Source organism: Chelonia mydas, chromosome 8 (assembly GCF_015237465.2).
Source record: "Chelonia mydas isolate rCheMyd1 chromosome 8, rCheMyd1.pri.v2, whole genome shotgun sequence".
NCBI classification, from domain to species: Eukaryota; Metazoa; Chordata; order Testudines; family Cheloniidae; genus Chelonia; species Chelonia mydas.
This window is the reverse complement of record NC_057854.1, coordinates 37,390,109-37,407,096: the sequence shown is the minus strand read 5'-3', so window position 1 is coordinate 37,407,096 and position 16,988 is coordinate 37,390,109. Positions and strand designations below refer to the sequence as shown.

Here is a 16,988-nt window from a genome sequence, read left to right as displayed (position 1 = left end):
ATGTCTCTGACAATTTTGTTCTTTACTATAGTTTCAACCAATTTTCCCGGTACTGAAGTCAGGCTTACCAACCTAAAATTGCCAGGATCATCTCTGGAGCCCTTTTTAAAAATTGGCGTCACATTAGCTATCCTCCAGTCATTTGGTACAGAAGCTGATTTAAATGACAGGTTACAGACTGCAGTTAGTAGTTATCAGTTTGTTCCAAAACCTCCTCTAATGACACCTCAATCTGGGACAGTTCCTCAGATTAGTCACCTAAAAAGAATGGCTCAGGTTTGGGAATCTCCCTCACATCCTCAGCTAGCTATTCCCCTTGCAGAGGTGGTTTTATTACAGAGCTGGGAGAGCTCTCTCCCAGCGCAGGAGTCGTGATTACACAGCCACGTTAAAGCGCTGCTGTGGCAGCGCTGCCAGGGCAACGCTTTAACATTGGCTGTGTAGACATACCCCTAAAGCTACTACCAATACTCTAGACCAGTGGTTCCCAAACTTGTTCTGCTGCTTGTTCAGGGAAAGCCCCTGGCTGGCTGGGCTGATTTGTTTACCTGCCAGGTCCACAGGTTCATCTGATCTCTGCTCCCAGTGGCCGCAGTTCACTGCTCCAGGCCAATGGGAGCTGTTGGAAGCAGCGGCCAGTACATCCCTCAGCCCGCGCCGCTTCCCGCAGCCCCCATTGGCCAGGCACAGCGAACTGCAGCCAGTGGAAGCTGCGATCAGACTAACGTGTGGAGGGGGCAGGTAAACAAACTGGCCGGGCCCGCCAGGGGCTTTCCCTGCACAAGCCGTGGAACAAGTTTGGGAACCACTGCTCTCGAGTAAAACTAGTAGACAGCTACTGTATCAAAGTCATACAAAGGGATCCATGAAGTTAAGTGTGTAGGAGTGGAGGTGGGAAAGGGGGTTGCGATACAACCATACCGGTAAGAAATTTAAGTTCCTTTAACCCCTGCATTTAGCTTCTCCGCGATGGCCTTATCATCCTTGAGTGCTCCTTATGCATCTCGATCATCCAGTGGCCTCATTGGTTGTTTAGCAGGCTTCCTGCTTCTGATGTTCTTAATTATTATTATTTGCTATTACTTTCTGAGTCTTTAGCTAGCTATTCTTCAAATTCTTTTTTGGCCTTCCTAATTATATTTTTACACTTAACTTGCCAGATTTTATGCACCTTTCTATTTTCCTCACTAGGATTTAACTTCCACTTTTAAAAGGATGCCTTTTTGCCTCTCACTGCTTCTTTTACTTTGTTGTTTAGCCACGGTGGCATTTTTTGGTTCTCTTACTATTTTTTTTTTTAAATTTGGGCTATACATTTAAGTTGAGCTTCTATTATCATGTCTTTAAAAAGTTTCCATGTAGCTTGGAAGCTTGGCGCATTATCATTAATGTCTGCGATTTCCATTTCTGTTGCAAAACCTTTAATATATCATCTACTAAAACTTCAAAGAAGTAACAGAGACCTCGTATTCGGCCTTAGATCTCTTCTCTATTTTGTCTCACAAATATAAATGGCCGCTGTTTAGTCTGAGAAAATACTGCGTCCCACCTTTCAATATGATCCGGATTCTGTGGTCTGAGAGCCCCTTTTTACACAGCCCCAGATCCTTTGCGGTATCCCCAAGAAAGACACTTTCTTAATTGCCTCAGGAATCGAATAACGATTCTGCCCAGAAACTACTTCCCAAACGGTAACCAGTTCCGGTGCCCTTCTGAATCAACCATTTCCAGCAAGCGAAGAATTGCCTCAGATTGCTATTCATGAGATTTCTGTACACCTATTATAGATATAACTCTTTAGAGGAGTGTTTCCGAAATACTTCTTCGAAGCCTGGGTGGAGGAGGGATTGAGTTCAATCGACGATGTTCCCTTTAGTCTCCAGACCCGATGAATGTGAGTCTGATCTCTTTGTGTTCTGTGCTGTGTAACAACAGCAGGGCTGCCTGGATCTCTCATTGCGTTTCTCCCCCTGATTGGCGAACAGCGGCACTCGAAGTCTCAACCAATAACCGCAGCATCTCAGAAAAAATCAACTTCCCCTGAGTTCATTTTTTCAAATTGTTTAAATTCTTTAGATGTTCTCATCTGTCTATTAATTTTTTAATTAACATGCGGACACAGATAGACTTTCGATGTAACTCTGGAACTGTTTCTTATAATCCACAAGGAGTGCAGTGGCACCTTAAAGACTAACAGATTTATTTGAGCATAAGCTTTCCTGGGTAAAAACCTCACTTCTTCAGATGCACCTGTCATTATAAATCGGAAATGCTTAAAATGTGAGTCCTGTCTTTCTGCTTGTCTGTTTCTCTCTTACTCTCTGTTTATCTACCATTCAAGTCTCATCTACAATGTTTTTCTTCATGATGCAAATTAAAGAATTATTGTTCTTTGGTTTACTGCTCTTCGACTCTTTTGTATAATTTAATAATAATACTCTTAAGTACCAGCCCAGTAAACCTGGCCATGTGAGAAGTTCATACATCTCAATAATCTCAGTGACTTTATAAATACAAGCATAAGTGATTGAATTGCCCTAGCCATTGCTATTTAAGATTTAGATTCATATGCTCTGCAAACATATTAGCTGTTAAATTAGTAATCAGTTTTGCTATATTATTTTAATACAATATATTTATTATCTTTCATAGTCAAAATCCATACAAAATCTATTTTAACAGAATGTTAAGGTTGTAAAGCTAAGCACTCACCTTTCAGTAAATCACCAAAATAAGATTGTGCATACAACTTTAATTACTCCTCTTTGTGGGTACACATATACAGTTTTAGATAACATGTTCAGCTACTTCTGTTTCTATGGGAATTCTGACTCATTCTCGGGCTGATTCAACAACCGGTTGAGTCAATGGAGACATTCATATGTGTGAAACTAGTATTCATTCATTCATTCATCTCATTCATAAATTGGCTAATGTTCAGTGAACATATAAAGGGTATGAAACATATCTTTAAACAACTTATTAAGCAAAAGAGAAGAAGGCTAAATATTGTGTATACCTAATAATGTACAGTAATTAATTCCATGAAATTAGAGCTGGTAGCAATGCCTATTTAGGAGTGCTTAATTTTGCCATTATAAAACTCTCTTCTCCGTTGCTTAAACTTTGTCAAATTTAATTGTTTGGACTGAAATTTTCCATGCTTCCTCAGGCTGAATGTTTTTCGACCTTCAGCTAAAACAGTTCAGCCATTTCTGAGAATAGAATTAGGGGAAAACATTGTTTTTCTCATGTTGAAAAAATTCTTAGAACCATTTAATTGAGAGGTTTCAGAGTCGTAGCTGTGTTAGTCTGTATCAGCAAAAATGACGAGGAGTCCTTGTGGCACCTTAGAGACTAACAAATTTATTTGGGCATAAACTCTCATGGGTTAGAGCCCACTTCATCAGATGCATGGAGTGAAAATACAGACAATTTCCCCAATACTAATTTCTCCCTACTGTTACTCACACCTTCTTGTCAACTGTCTGTAAGGGGCCACCCTCTTACCACTTCAAAAGTTATTTTTCCTCCCTTGGTATCCACTGTTAATTGATTTATCTCATTAGACTGACCTCAAACTTGGTAAATCAACCCCCATCCTTCATGTATTTATACCTGCTCCTGTATTTTCACTCCATGCATCTGATGAAGTGGGTTCTAACCCACGAAAGCTTATGCCCAAATAAATTTGTTAGTCTCTAAGGTGCCACAAGGACTCCTTGTTATTTTTATTTAATTGAGAAGCTCTCCTGACCCGATGCTTTGGATCATTGATATGCAAATTTACTGGGTGGGCACCATAGTATTAGGATTGTGCCTTTTGCAGTCCCTGTGAAGATTTGAAAGCATTTAGCTGAGTTATAAACTTATGAAAAATCAGAGTTTGCACATTCTCAGTAGAGGTTTAGAAGCAGGCAGCTCTGTTCTCTAAAGATTCTGTCTGCATGGAGAACGATCTATCCCCACAGAGATTCTACATGCAATGGGACTGCACATGTGCCACGATAACAGCGCGACTGTGATAGAGTGCTAGGTATGAAACCCTGAGTCAGCCCTCTGTTCACAGCAGCTCCAAACAGACATAGCAGATTGGAGCTGAGGAGGCAGGCCTGTGCTTAATTTGTGGGTGGGACAGGGCAGAAAGGCTAAAAAAGCCATTAGCCAGAGTCCACAAATAGGCACAGAAGGAAGTGAAAAGGGGGAAAGCAGGCTAGGAAAGGTGCTATGTATGCAGTGAAGGTGGTGGGACTCATATATAAATAAACTGCACAAGGTGTTGTACCAGCACAAGGGTCTCTGCTGTGTTGATGGAGATAGAAGTGGGACTGAGGAGGCCCTATTACAGTGACTAAGCATGCTCCTCTGCAGGGCTGCTGATGCTCATCAGACCTTTCCTTCCTCCTGTTAGTTAGGGGCTGTTTAGAACCTTGCACTGGAACTGAAAGCAAGGAGACTGTCTCTGTTGTGATCTCAGGGCCCCTCTTACAAGCACCCACACAGATTGAAGAAGGGTAGCCTCACTTGAATACACAGGGACTGGAGGAGACTGAGAAGAGAACAGGGCTTTGAGAATGACTGGGACAAGTACAGGCTGAAGGCAAAAAGCACAGAAGGGGTTTGCTTGGGGAAGAACAGGGAGGAAGGGTCTGTAATCACTACAACACAGTTTTCTTCAGAAGTTGGAACCAAACACAGAATTTCTGAGTCTCAGCAGTCCTCTGCTGTCTAGCAAGTAGCTGTGAAATGCACTGGGGAAATATTTGTCTCTTCCCTCTTTAGAGGTTGGTCCACAGAGAGGATAACATTGTGGCTTTGAAGGTCCCAACCCTGCTGATGACCCATGTGGGAGGTTAATATGGTTCCATACAAAAAATTTTCTGTGTTTTCCCCAAAATTAGTTTTTAAAAAACCTAGGAATATACATTGACAAATGGAAACACCAAAAGCTGAACCCTACATTAAAGTAATGTTAAAGTTGTGAAATCAAGCACTCAGAAGTCAGGAAATGTCAGAATTAAGGTTGCTTCAAGTGTTGTAAAATCTGGACGTTGTGTAATAAATGAAGCCTGGTATTACAGGAAGAGAAAGGATGCTTTCGTGATTAAGGCCATTGAATGCCACCCTGGAGAACCAAATCTTATACTTGCATCTCCCACAAAGTTCTTATGTGATGCTAGGCAAGTCACTTAAACCAAAGTTTTCACAGGTGGCCACTCATAGTGTGTTCCTCATTTTCCGAAAGCCTAATTTCAGATACTTGGGACCTGATTTGCAGAAGTACTAAACATTCACAACTAGAACTGAAATCAACATGTGCAGTGATTTGAACATATGAAGTGCTATAAAATGTTAAATATTGTGAAAAATCAGGACCTGCCTCAAACTGTGTTACCAAAATTATGGGACACTTCACAATTTTGACTGTAAGTTCTCTGTAATTGGGGATAATAATGTTAATTTACTTCATAGGAGTGTTAAAAAGATCAATTAATGTTTGTGAGACTCTCAGACACTATGGTGATGAAAGGCCACAATGAGGAAACCCATGATGAAATTAATAATTCAGCAGGATTTCAATAATAATGTAGGATTTCAGTGATTTGCAGTTAGGGTGACCAGATGTCCCAATCTTACAGGGACAGTCCTGATATTCGGAGCTTTTTCTTATATTTGCGCCTATTACCCCACACTCCCTGTCCCGATTGTTCACACTTTCTATAAGGTCACCCTCTTTGCAGTAAATAAGTTATGAGGCCACACGCTGAATGCTAAGTATGGAAAGAATAATTGAATAGTTTCCCATTCAGTGAACACAGTCCACCCGTGCATTGAATGAGGCAGGGGGAAAGTATGTGATCAAACAATTAAAGACTGTGGCATGATGCATACACACAGGGAAACAAATCAAAATTGCATGCACAGCCTTCATTCTGTTATTTCCTAACTTCTCAGTGCCTGATTTTGCAATCTTAATATAATGAAAGGTTATAATCTAATCTAATCCAATATAATATAATATGTGTCCCTGTCGCATTCCCTGAGCACCATTCAGAGTGCGTACCAAGGATCAAATTTTGCTCTCAATTACAACAGCACAAATCCCTGATCCTGCATCTTTATCCAGTAGCAAAAGTCCATGCACCTGTTTGGAATCCAATGGAAGTCAGTGTGACTCCTCCTGGGTGCAGTGGGCACGTTAGAGGACCCGTTCCAGGGTAAGGAGTTAAATTTGCTGTCACTAAAATGATTTAAGTAGAGCAAATACAGGTATACCCTGCTCTAATTGTAAACATTATGTTGCCCAGAATGGGGGACGGAGCCATAGGATCCATTCATTATTCACTGAATCCTGCCTCATTCAGGCCCAGATTCAGAAACATGCATAAGCATGTATCTATCTTTAAGCACATGAGAATTCAACTTTATACTGCAGTGAGGGAGTCAGAATATTTCTAAATTAGTTATGAATAAGGCTGCAAGTCTGTCACGGAGGTCACAGAAGTTATGGATTCTGTGACTTCTGCAGTGGCTGGCTGGTGCTGGCCCAGGGGCTGCCCAAGCCCAGCAGCCCCATGGCCAGCAGCAGCAGTTTGAGTGTGTGGGAGGGGGCTCAGGGCTAGGGGCAGGAATTTGAGGGGGGTGCTTACCTGGGATGGGGGGCTCCCCTGCAGCTCCTAGGCAGTAGAGGGGTGCGGGGTGGGGTGTCTCTGTACCATGTGCTACGGGCACCCACAGGCTCTGCAGCCACAGCTCCCATTGGCTGCGATTCCCAGCCAATGGGAGCTGCGGCAGCTGGCACTTGTGGCAGGAGTAGTGGAGGAGCCCCTGCCCTGGCTCCTGCCCCCGCCGTCTAGGAGCTGCAGGGATGCGGAGCCAGGTAGGGAGCCCCACCAACCGCCAACCCCCGCCAGTACCAGGAGGGTCCCGGATGCACCCCTTTCCCCCAGTGCCAGAGGGGGTCCTGGGTCACCTTGACTGCCTCCCCCAGCACTCCGATGCCCCCAGACTGGCCCCCGAGCACCCCCCTCCAAGTTTCAGTCACGGTAGGTATTTTTAGTAAAAGTCATGCACAGGTCATGGGCCCCTGAATTTTTGTTTACGGCCCATGACCTGTCCATGACTTTTACTAAAAATACCCATGACTAAAACATAGCCTTAATTATGAACACATGCACTGTGCTGCCTTCTGTCATTTAAACATGTGACCATAATTTTTAAAAAGTTTTTATGTCTAAAACCAAACAATACAATATATGAATAAAACATGATTTTAAAACCATTATCAACTGACCAAATCAAACTAGTTTTCATCAGAAGGCTGCAAAGAATTTCCTCTGGCTAAGAACAATCTTTCTGCAGATTGTCAACTTTGTACTCCTCTCTTCAGAGCTAGAAAAAAACCATTGGAATTCTTTTTAATAATAGGAAATGAATTTCATCACTATCCTCATTATAAAAAATGGCTAAACTCTTTTTATCCAATTTTTCCAAAAAGATTCACCCTCAGTTAGAAGTAGAGACTTGGGCACTATCAGAACATAAAGTTAAAAAAAAAATGGAAAACAGTAAGAAAATGAAAACAAGCAATGAAAATAACAAGACAACTTCAACTCACATTATCCCTAGCATTCCGAGAAGAATCAGCTTTTACATACCAGAAATTATAAACATATGAGAAAATAAGACAGGAGCAAAATTTGTCTCCTAATTAAAAATTGTATCATTCCATAAAACAAATTAAAAGATAAAAATAGTTGCAAAATAAAATACTTTGAAAATCTAGAAATGCCATAAATAAAATTGTCCATGACACCTTAAAGCTACCTGTTTCGCATATGTCAAGGTTCCTTCCCCACTCTGAACTCTAGGGTACAGATGTGGGGACCTGCATGAAAACCTTCTAAGCTTACTTTTACCAGCTCAGGTTAAAACTTCCCCAAGGTACAAATTAATTTACCCTTTGCCCTTGGAATTGCCACTGCCACCACCAAACTTTAACTGGGTTTACTGGGAAACGTAGTTTGGACACGTCTTTCCCCCCAAAATCCTCCCAATCCTTGCACCCCACTTCCTGGGGAAGGTTTGGTAAAAATCCTCACCAATTTGCATAGGTGACCACAGACCCAAACCCTTGGATCTTAGCACAATGAAAAAGCATTCAGTTTTCTTACAAGAAGACTTTTAATAGAAGTAAAGGAATCATCTCTGTAAAATCAGGATGGTAGATACCTTACAGGGTAATTAGATTCAAAACATAGAGAATCCCTCTAGGCAAAACCTTAAGTTACAAAAAAGACACACAGACAGGGATAGTCATTCTATTCAGCACAGTTCTTTTCTCAGCCATTTAAAGAAATCATAATCTAACACATACCTAGCTAGATTACTTACTAAAAGTTCTAAGACTCCATTCCTGTTCTGTCCCCGGCAAAAACAGCCTACAGACAGACCCAGACCCTTTGTTTTTCTCCCTCCTCCCAGCTTTTGAAAGTATCTTGTCTCCTCATTGGTCATTTTGGTCAGGTGCCAGCGAGGTTACCTTTAGCTTCTTAACCCTTTACAGGTGAGAGGATTTTTCCTCTGGCCAGGAGGGATTTTAAAGGGGTTTATCCTTCCCTTTATATTTATGACAGCATATATATTATAATATATTCTTGAATTACACAATCACATTCTATTTTTCAATAGGGCCCTTGCCCCATTCAGTGCACAAGTTGAAGTAGTTTGGTATTTTTTTATATACTCTTTATTCACTCTCTGATCTCTTGCCTCATTCATAGAATCATAGAAGATTAGAGTTGAAAGAGACATCAGGAGGTCATCTAGTCCAACCCCCTGCTCAAAGCAGGACCAACCCCAGCTAAATCATCCCAGCCAGGGCTTTGTCAAGCCAGGCCTTAAAACCTTTAAGGATGGAGATTCCACCACCTCCTGAGGTAACTCACTCCGGTGTTTCTCCACCCTCCTAGTGAAATAGGTTTTCCTAATATCCAACTTAGACCTTCCCCACTGCAACTTGAGATCATTACTCCTTGTTCTGTCATCTGCCACCACTGAGAACAGCCTAGCACCATCCTCTTTGGAACTCTCCTTCAGGTAGTTGAAGTAGGTAGTTGAAGTTTGATAGTAGGTGCTATCAAATCCCACCTCACTGTTCTCTTCTGAAGACTAAATAAGACCAGTTGCCTCAGCATGTTCTCATAAGACATGTGCCCCAGACCCCTAATCATTTTTGTTGCCCTCTGTTGGACTCTCTCCAATTTGTCCACATCCTTTCTGTAGTGGGGGGTCCAAAACTGGATGCAATACTCCAGATGTGGTCTCACCAGTTCCAAAGAGAGGGGAATAATCACTTCCCTCAATCTGCTGGCAATGTTCCTACCAATGCAGCCCAATATGCCATTAGCCTTCTTGGCAACAAGGGCACACTGCTGACTCATATCCAGCTTCTTGTCCACTGTAATCCCCAGGTCCTTTTCTGCAGAACTGCCACTTAGTCAGTCAGTCCCCAGCCTGTAGCCGTGCATGGAATTCTTCCATCCTAAGCGCAGGACTTTGCACTTGTCCTTGTTGAACCTCATCAGATTTCTTTTGGCCCAAACCTCCAATTTGTCTAGGTCACTCTGGACCCTATCCATACCCTCCAGTATATCTACCTCTCCCCCCAGCTGAGTGTCATCCATGAATTTGCTGAGGGTGCAATCCATCCCATCATCCAGATCATTAATGAAGATGTTGAACAAAACCAGCCCCAGGACCAACCCCTGGGGCACTCTCCTTGATACCGGCTGCCAACTAGACATTGAGCTGTTGATCACCACCCATTGAGCCCGATGATCTAGCCAGCTTTCTATTCACCTTATAGTCCATTCATCCAATCCATACTTCTTTAACTTGCTGGCAAGAATACTGTGGGAGACTGTATCAAAATCTTTGCTAAAGTCTAGATATATCACGTCCACCACTTTCCCCATATCCACAGAGCCAGTTATCTCACTATAGAAGGCAATCAGGTTGGTCAGGCATGACTTGCCCTTGGTGAATCCACGTTGACTGTTCGTGGTCACCTTCCTCTCCTCAAAGTGCTTCAAAATGGATTCCTTGAGGACCTGCTCCATGATTTTTCAGGGGACAGAGGTGAGGCTTACCAGTCTGTAGTTCTCCAGATTCTTCTTCTTTCCTTTTTAAAAGATGGTTGCTATATTTGCCTTTTCCCAATCATCTGGGACCTCCCCCATTCACCACGAGTTTTCAAAGATAATGGCCAATGGCTCTGCAATCACATCAGCCAACTCCCTCAGCACCCTCAGATGCATTCCATCTGGCCCCATGGACTTGTGCATGTCCAGTTTTTCTAAATAGTCCTTAACCTGTTCTTTCACCACTGAGGGCTGCTCACCTCTTCCCCTTACTGTGCTGCCCAGTGCAGCAGTCTGGGAGCTGACCTCATCTGTGAAGACTGAGGCAAAAAAGCATTGAGTACTTCAGCTTTTTCCACATCATCTGTCCCTAGGTTGTCTCCCCCATTCAGTAAGGGTCCCACACTTTCCCTGATCTTCTTCTGATTGCTAACATACCTGTAGAAATCCTTCTTGTTACCCTTCACATCCCTTGCTACCTGCAACTCCAATTTGGACTTTCTGATTACACCCTTGCATGCTTGAACAATATTTTTATCCTCCTCCCTAGTCATCTGTCCAAGTTTCCACTTCTTGTAAGCTTTCTTTTTGTTTTTAAGATCACTGAAGATTTCACTATTAAGCCAAGCTGGTCACCTGCCATATTTGCTATTCTTTCTGCACAGCGGGATGGTTTGTTCCTGCGGCCTCAATAAGACTTCTTTAAAATACAGCCAGCTCTCCTGGATTCCTTTCCCTCTCATATTAGCCTCCCAGGGGATCCTGCCCATTAGTTCCCTGAGGAAGTCAAAGTCTGCTTTTCTGAAGTCCAGGTTCCATATTCTGCTGCTCGCCTTTCTTCCTTTTGTCAGGATCCAGATCTTGACCATCTCATGGCCACTGCTGCCCAGGTAGAAACCCACTTCTACTTCCCCTACCAATTCTTCCCTGTTTGTGAGCAGCAGATCAAGAGGAGCATGGCCCCTATTTGGTTCCTCCAGCACTTACATCAGGAAGTTGTCCCCAACACTCTCCAAAAACTTCCTGGATTGTCCGTGCACTGCTACATTGTTCTCCCAGCAGTTGTCAGGGTGATTGAAGTCCCCCATAAGAACCAGGGCCTGTGATCTGGAAACTTCTGTTAGTTGTCCAAAGAAAGCCTCATCTACCGCACCCTCCTGGTCCGGTGATCTATAGCAGACGCCCACCATGACACCACCCTTGTTGCTGTTGCCTCTAATCTTAACCCAAAGACTCTCAACAGGCTTTTCTCCAGTTCCATACTGGAGCTCTGAATAATCATACTTCTCTCTTACATACAGTGTAACTCCTCCACCTTTTCTCCCCCATCTGTCCTTTCTGAACAGTTTATACCCATTCATGACAGTGCTCTGGTCAAGTGAGTTACCCCACCAAGTCTCTGTTATTCTGATCACGTCATAGTTCCTTGACTGTGCCAGGACTTCCAGTTCTTCCTGCTTGTTTCCCAGGCTTCTTGAGTTCGTGTACAGGCACCTAAGATAACTGGTTGATTGCCCTACTTTCTCAGTGTGAATCAGGAGGCCTGCATGATCCCCACCAGATCATTGCCACCTTCACTGCACATTGTTCAACTTCTGCACTCAGTAAGCCCTTGCTTAGTTCACTGCAGATCTCTGACTCATTCACTGTTCAATTTACAGGTTCCAACTGAATCATGGTCTCAATAAAAAATAGCATATGACCATGAAATAAATGCTGTGCCATGTGTATATTCACAACAGGGTTGCACTGGCAACCTTAACTTTGACATTTCTACACTATAAAATGTGTCACTTGGCAACCTAATTTATTTTTACTATATCCTTTTGTATGAAAAAACATAGATTTTTGAATTTCCTTTTTTATGAAAGAACAAAGAAATTAGAAATATTTCTGAGGGAGAAGTGGAATGCTCTGCCCAGAAAATATTGTGACATAATTAAGGGAATGGTCTTATAAATATTTTATCCTATTTAATGTACTGTGCATATCACACAGAGTGCAAAAAGATAGATCAAATTGAATGAGCCAGGGCTCCTCTGGAGCCAAGCTTCAACCCATAATCATATTTACATATGATATGGAACAGGGAACACCTCATCCACAAACATGCCAGTTCCATATGTAACATCACTTACCATGGAATGAAGCACCTGCTACAATTAATGAACAACTTTATAGATAGTATTCCTCATGGAAGTACAGATAAAATGATATTCCACACATTTTGAGAGCTAATCAAATACTGCTAGGGAATATTGAAAGTGAATTGATATCAGGTTATGTGCATAAAGTGGAGAATACTGGTACATCGTGCATAATCATCTGTTATTGTTCAACAAATACCAGTGCACATGCATTAAGTAATAAACCTTTAGAACAAAACAGATATCCACTAGACAACTGAAAGCCACAGTCCAGCACATTCTATATTATAGCACCTCTTGCTGAGATACTAGGATACTAACAAATAAAGGACACAATTTTTTAAAGGCGAAAAGTACATTTTAAAAAGATCTACTTTTCTCTAAAAAGGATAAAACACTTTAGCTTAAACTTTTAAAAAGTACTAATTAAAGAATAAATAGGAACATGTAAGTCCAAAAGGCAGAGGTTTCAAACAGTAATAGAGCTCTTTAAAATGACCCCTTAGAATGTCTGATATCCCTGGGTCTCCGCTTTAAAGATGGGCATAATTACTGTACAAGAGAACCTCTTCACACTAACTGATGTACCTCTTCCGTGTGGCAATTCATACCATCACAGAGGCTCATAATACAACGGCTCAGATATTACCTTACAATATGGAACATAGATATAACAAGTAAGATTAATGCAGGCAGCAACTCACAAGCAGTCAATACAGTCTAAACACTTTCTTTTAAATCTAATACCTACTTTATCAACATTAACCCACAAGTGAGCTAGAAAGAGTCCAGCTCTGTATCTGTCAGCTCTCAGTTAAAACATGGGAACTTTGGCATGAGCTGGAACTTGGCATGCCAATATCACAATCATATCAAAATACACTTCTCAAAATTTCACAACCTCCAACTAAATGCGTGGTCAACATAAACAAAAAACACAAAACGAAAAATTCTTCTTCCGGATTAATACACGATCTTTTAGATACTAAACATTTTAATTAAGGTTTCAGAGTAGCAGCCGTGTTAGTCTGTATTCGCAAAAAGAAAAGGAGTACTTGTGGCACCTTAGAGACTAACAAATTTATTTGAGCATAAGTTTTTTGAGCTACAGCTCACTTCCTCACGAAAGCTTATGCTCAAATAAATTTGTTAGTCTCTAAGGTGCCACAAGTACTCCTTTTCTTATTCTAATTAAGATTATCAATAATCAGGTTACCTTTAAAAATACCGAGACATGGCAAATGTTAAGAAGAACACTAATGGATCAGTTCATTCGCTCACCTTCGGTAGAGTTTTGGACTGAGAGTTTGGGTCGTTACTGTTGCTGCTCAGATACAACATTCCAGAGTCATTACTGCAAAGAATATTCCCTGGTGTATCATTCTGACCATCGGTTTTCAATAAATTAAGGCCATTATCACCGGTAGTTGTGGCTAAACAGAGATTGTCGGAATAAGGTAAAGTCCCATCCCAGTAGTTCGGTGGATAACTGGGATGGGCCTTGGAATAGATGTCAGAATTAAAACATCGAAGAACACTGGGTTTTCTTGACGTTCGCAATTTCATCACAGTGGCCAGGGTCACTGTCAGGAGGAACAAAAATGAGATCGAGGCTAAAGCCAGCACCAAGTAGAACTGTAAATCAGACTGAGATGCCGAGTCACCCGATTGGTCGCTCATTTCCGGAAGAGCCTCTTGGAAGTTCTCGGCAAACACCAGGTTGAGAGTCACTGTGGCGGACAGAGGCGGCTGCCCGTTGTCCTTCACCAGGGTGACCAGCCTGTGCTTCACAGCATCTCTGTCCGCAAAGGCGCGGGCTGTCCGGATCTCCCCGCTCTGCAGCCCCATGCTGAAGAGCGACGGGTCCGTGGCCTGGAGCAGGTGGTAGGAGAGCCAGGCATTGTGTCCCGAGTCAGCATCCACCGCCACCACCTTAGTCACCAGATAACCTGCCTCGGCCGAGCGAGGGACCATCTCGAACAAGGCGGAGCCATCGGCTCCGAGCGAAGGGTACAGGATGCGAGGGGCGTTATCATTCTGGTCCACAATAAACACCCTGACGGTGACATTGCTGCTGAGAGGCGGGGACCCGCCGTCTTGGGCCTTCACTTGCATCTCAAACTCCCGGAATTGCTCGTAGTCGAAGGAGCGCTGCGCATAGATCGCTCCGGTCTGGGAGTTAATGGAGATGTAGGAGGAGAGAGGCACCTCCTTCAGGTTGCTGCTCAAGATGGAATAAGTGACTCGGGCGTTCAGGTCCAGATCCCGGTCTGTGGCTTTTACACTGAAAATAGAGGCCCCCGACGGATTGTTCTCTGGCACATAGGCGGTATAGGAAGGCTTCTCAAAGGCAGGGGCGTTGTCATTGACATCGGAGATCTGCAACAGGATGGTTTTCTGGGTGGAGAGGGACGGAGAGCCTTTGTCTGTGGCCGTGATTGTGATATTGTACTCCGCGGTCCTTTCCCTGTCCAGGGTGCTGTCTGTGACGAGTTTGTAGTAATTATTAGAAGAGGATATTATTTTAAAAGGCAATTTTTCTTCTAAATGACAAATGACCTTTCCGTTTTCAGCAGAATCTTGATCAATGACATTGATCAAAGCTATCACTGTCCCCGCCAAAGAGTCTTCGGGAGCTAGACTGGACACAGATGTCAGCGTTATCTCTGGGGCATTGTCATTCTCGTCAAGAATTTCTATTTGAAGTTTACAGTGAGCAGCCAGACCTCCGCCGTCTGTCGCTTCCACATCCAATAAGAAGTTGTTTGCCATTTCATAATCCAGATTCAATTTAGTTGTAATTTCTCCGTTATCAGGATCCATCTTGAATAGTTTAGAAATACTGTCGGGTATGTTGCTAAAAGAGTAGACAATCTTTGCATGTAACCCTTCATCTTTATCCGTGGCTTTCACCTGAAGCACTAAGAAGCCCTGTGGTAGATTTTCACTCAGGCTGACTTTGTAGATCTCTTCAGTAAATACGGGGGGATTGTCATTGGCGTCGGTGATATTAATCCTTATCTGAAGAGTCCCAGTTCTGACTGGGTCTCCCCCATCCACAGCCGTAAACGTCAAGTGGTGGAAACTTTGCTTCTCCCGATCCAAATGCTTACCCACAACTAATTCTGCGTATTTATTGCCATTTGTGCTCTCCTTCACTGACAAGACAAAGTACTGGTTCTGGCTGAGCTGGTAATTCTGTACTGTGTTGATCCCAACATCAGGATCTTGCGCTATTTCTAATGGAAACCGAGCTCCGGGTAGCGCAGATTCACTTATTTTTAAATCAACATTGCTTCTGGTGAAATACGGCCGATTATCGTTAATATCTTGGATTTCTACAATCACATGAAAAACGTTGAAAGGGTTTTCAATTACCGTTTCGACATTTAGAACACAAAAGGGAGATTTTCCACATATTTCTTCTCGGTCTATTCTGTCATTTACATTTAGGTTTCCAGTTTCTGCACCAATGGCGAAATACTGACTTTTTGAACTAGAGACAATACGGAGGCTCTGGGATGACAGTCCTCTGACATTCATCCCCAAATCCTCGGCAAGGTTCCCCACAAGGGAACCTCTGGCCATTTCCTCAGGAATCGCATAGCGAAGCTGCTCAGAGATCGTCGGGCAGAACAAAGAGAATAAGAAGGGAAAAAACAGTACTTGCCATTCGTATCTCCGGACCCTGTTTCTGTCTCTTGTTTTTATCCATTTCCCTCTTAATTTCACTGCCTTGTTCTCCTCATCCATTCCGAACGCATTGGGAGTTTTAGATTCCAGCTAAACTGAAACCTTCTGAGATAAGGCTGAATAAATAAAATTGATTCTCTTCTCAATATTTCATGGAGACGCCTGTCAGACTGATGTCTTCAGTGAGTCTGTGTGGATATATCTCTGCTATGTCTTTTCTCCGCTCTGTACAGGCTGCCTGCGATACTGCCGGAGTCTGCAATGGATCCCCAGCAGCCGCTCCCTCATCGCATTGGCCAACAGCGACACTCTGCGTCTCAGTCGGGGAACTGCATCTAGGCGGATCTCGTTAATGCAACGACATAGCGCCGAATAGAGAATAACTCTGACCCCCAACTTATTTGAATAAATGGCAAAGGTAAAATAATGTAAAGAACTACTTAAAGCAAAAATGTCTTTGTCAAACCAACCGCTACAACAGTGCTCGAAATACAAGCAAATTTATACCGATAAACTTACTCGTATTTTCATTTGGGGCATAACTAGACAGTTTGATTCAACGTAGAAAAACGGAGCTTCTGAAAACAAATTCTCTTGCTTTCTGAATATTCCAACAAGTTCCCATTCAGATATAAGACCCAGTTTACCCATATTTCCTTGAGATCTTGTCTATGCCTATTAAATATTTTCTCGGAGGTAAGATGATCTATTTCTGGAGATCGAAGTAAATAGACTCCAAACATTACAGCTAATAAAGATACATTAATACTCTTCATTACTATAACCAAAACCTTACTCAGAACTTAATTCCTGGCTTTAATACTGAACTATGGCATTAACTTTAAATAACTTAAACTCTTTATACTGTAGTCTAAGCAGATCACCCTATCTCAGAGAAAAGAGCAAATTTAAAAATAATTACAATTAAATTATACATCGGAAGTGGCAGTCAATTAAAATAATCCACCGGAAACTAGTTTTAGAAAGACATGTTTAAAATTCAGTT

At 42.5% G+C, this 16,988-nt stretch overlaps 1 protein-coding gene and 1 pseudogene across 10 annotated transcripts in view; both read right to left on the bottom strand.

Moving 5' to 3' along the window:
* LOC102931528 (protocadherin gamma-C5) overlaps positions 1 to 16,988 on the bottom strand; it is a 361,684-nt gene that overhangs the window by 248,067 nt on the left and 96,629 nt on the right. Inside the window, exon 1 of one of the 10 annotated variants that reach the window (XM_037907128.2) lies at positions 13,571 to 16,205. The exons of the other annotated variants lie outside the window; for them this stretch is intronic. Within the exon in view, the coding sequence (XP_037763056.1) occupies positions 13,571 to 16,042 (2,472 nt within the window). The 5' untranslated portion in view covers positions 16,043 to 16,205. Of the gene's footprint in view, positions 1 to 13,570; positions 16,206 to 16,988 lie in introns of those variants that run through there. 10 annotated transcript variants of the gene reach the window in all.
* Positions 1 to 16,988, bottom strand: part of LOC102936717 — a 274,924-nt pseudogene that overhangs the window by 235,709 nt on the left and 22,227 nt on the right.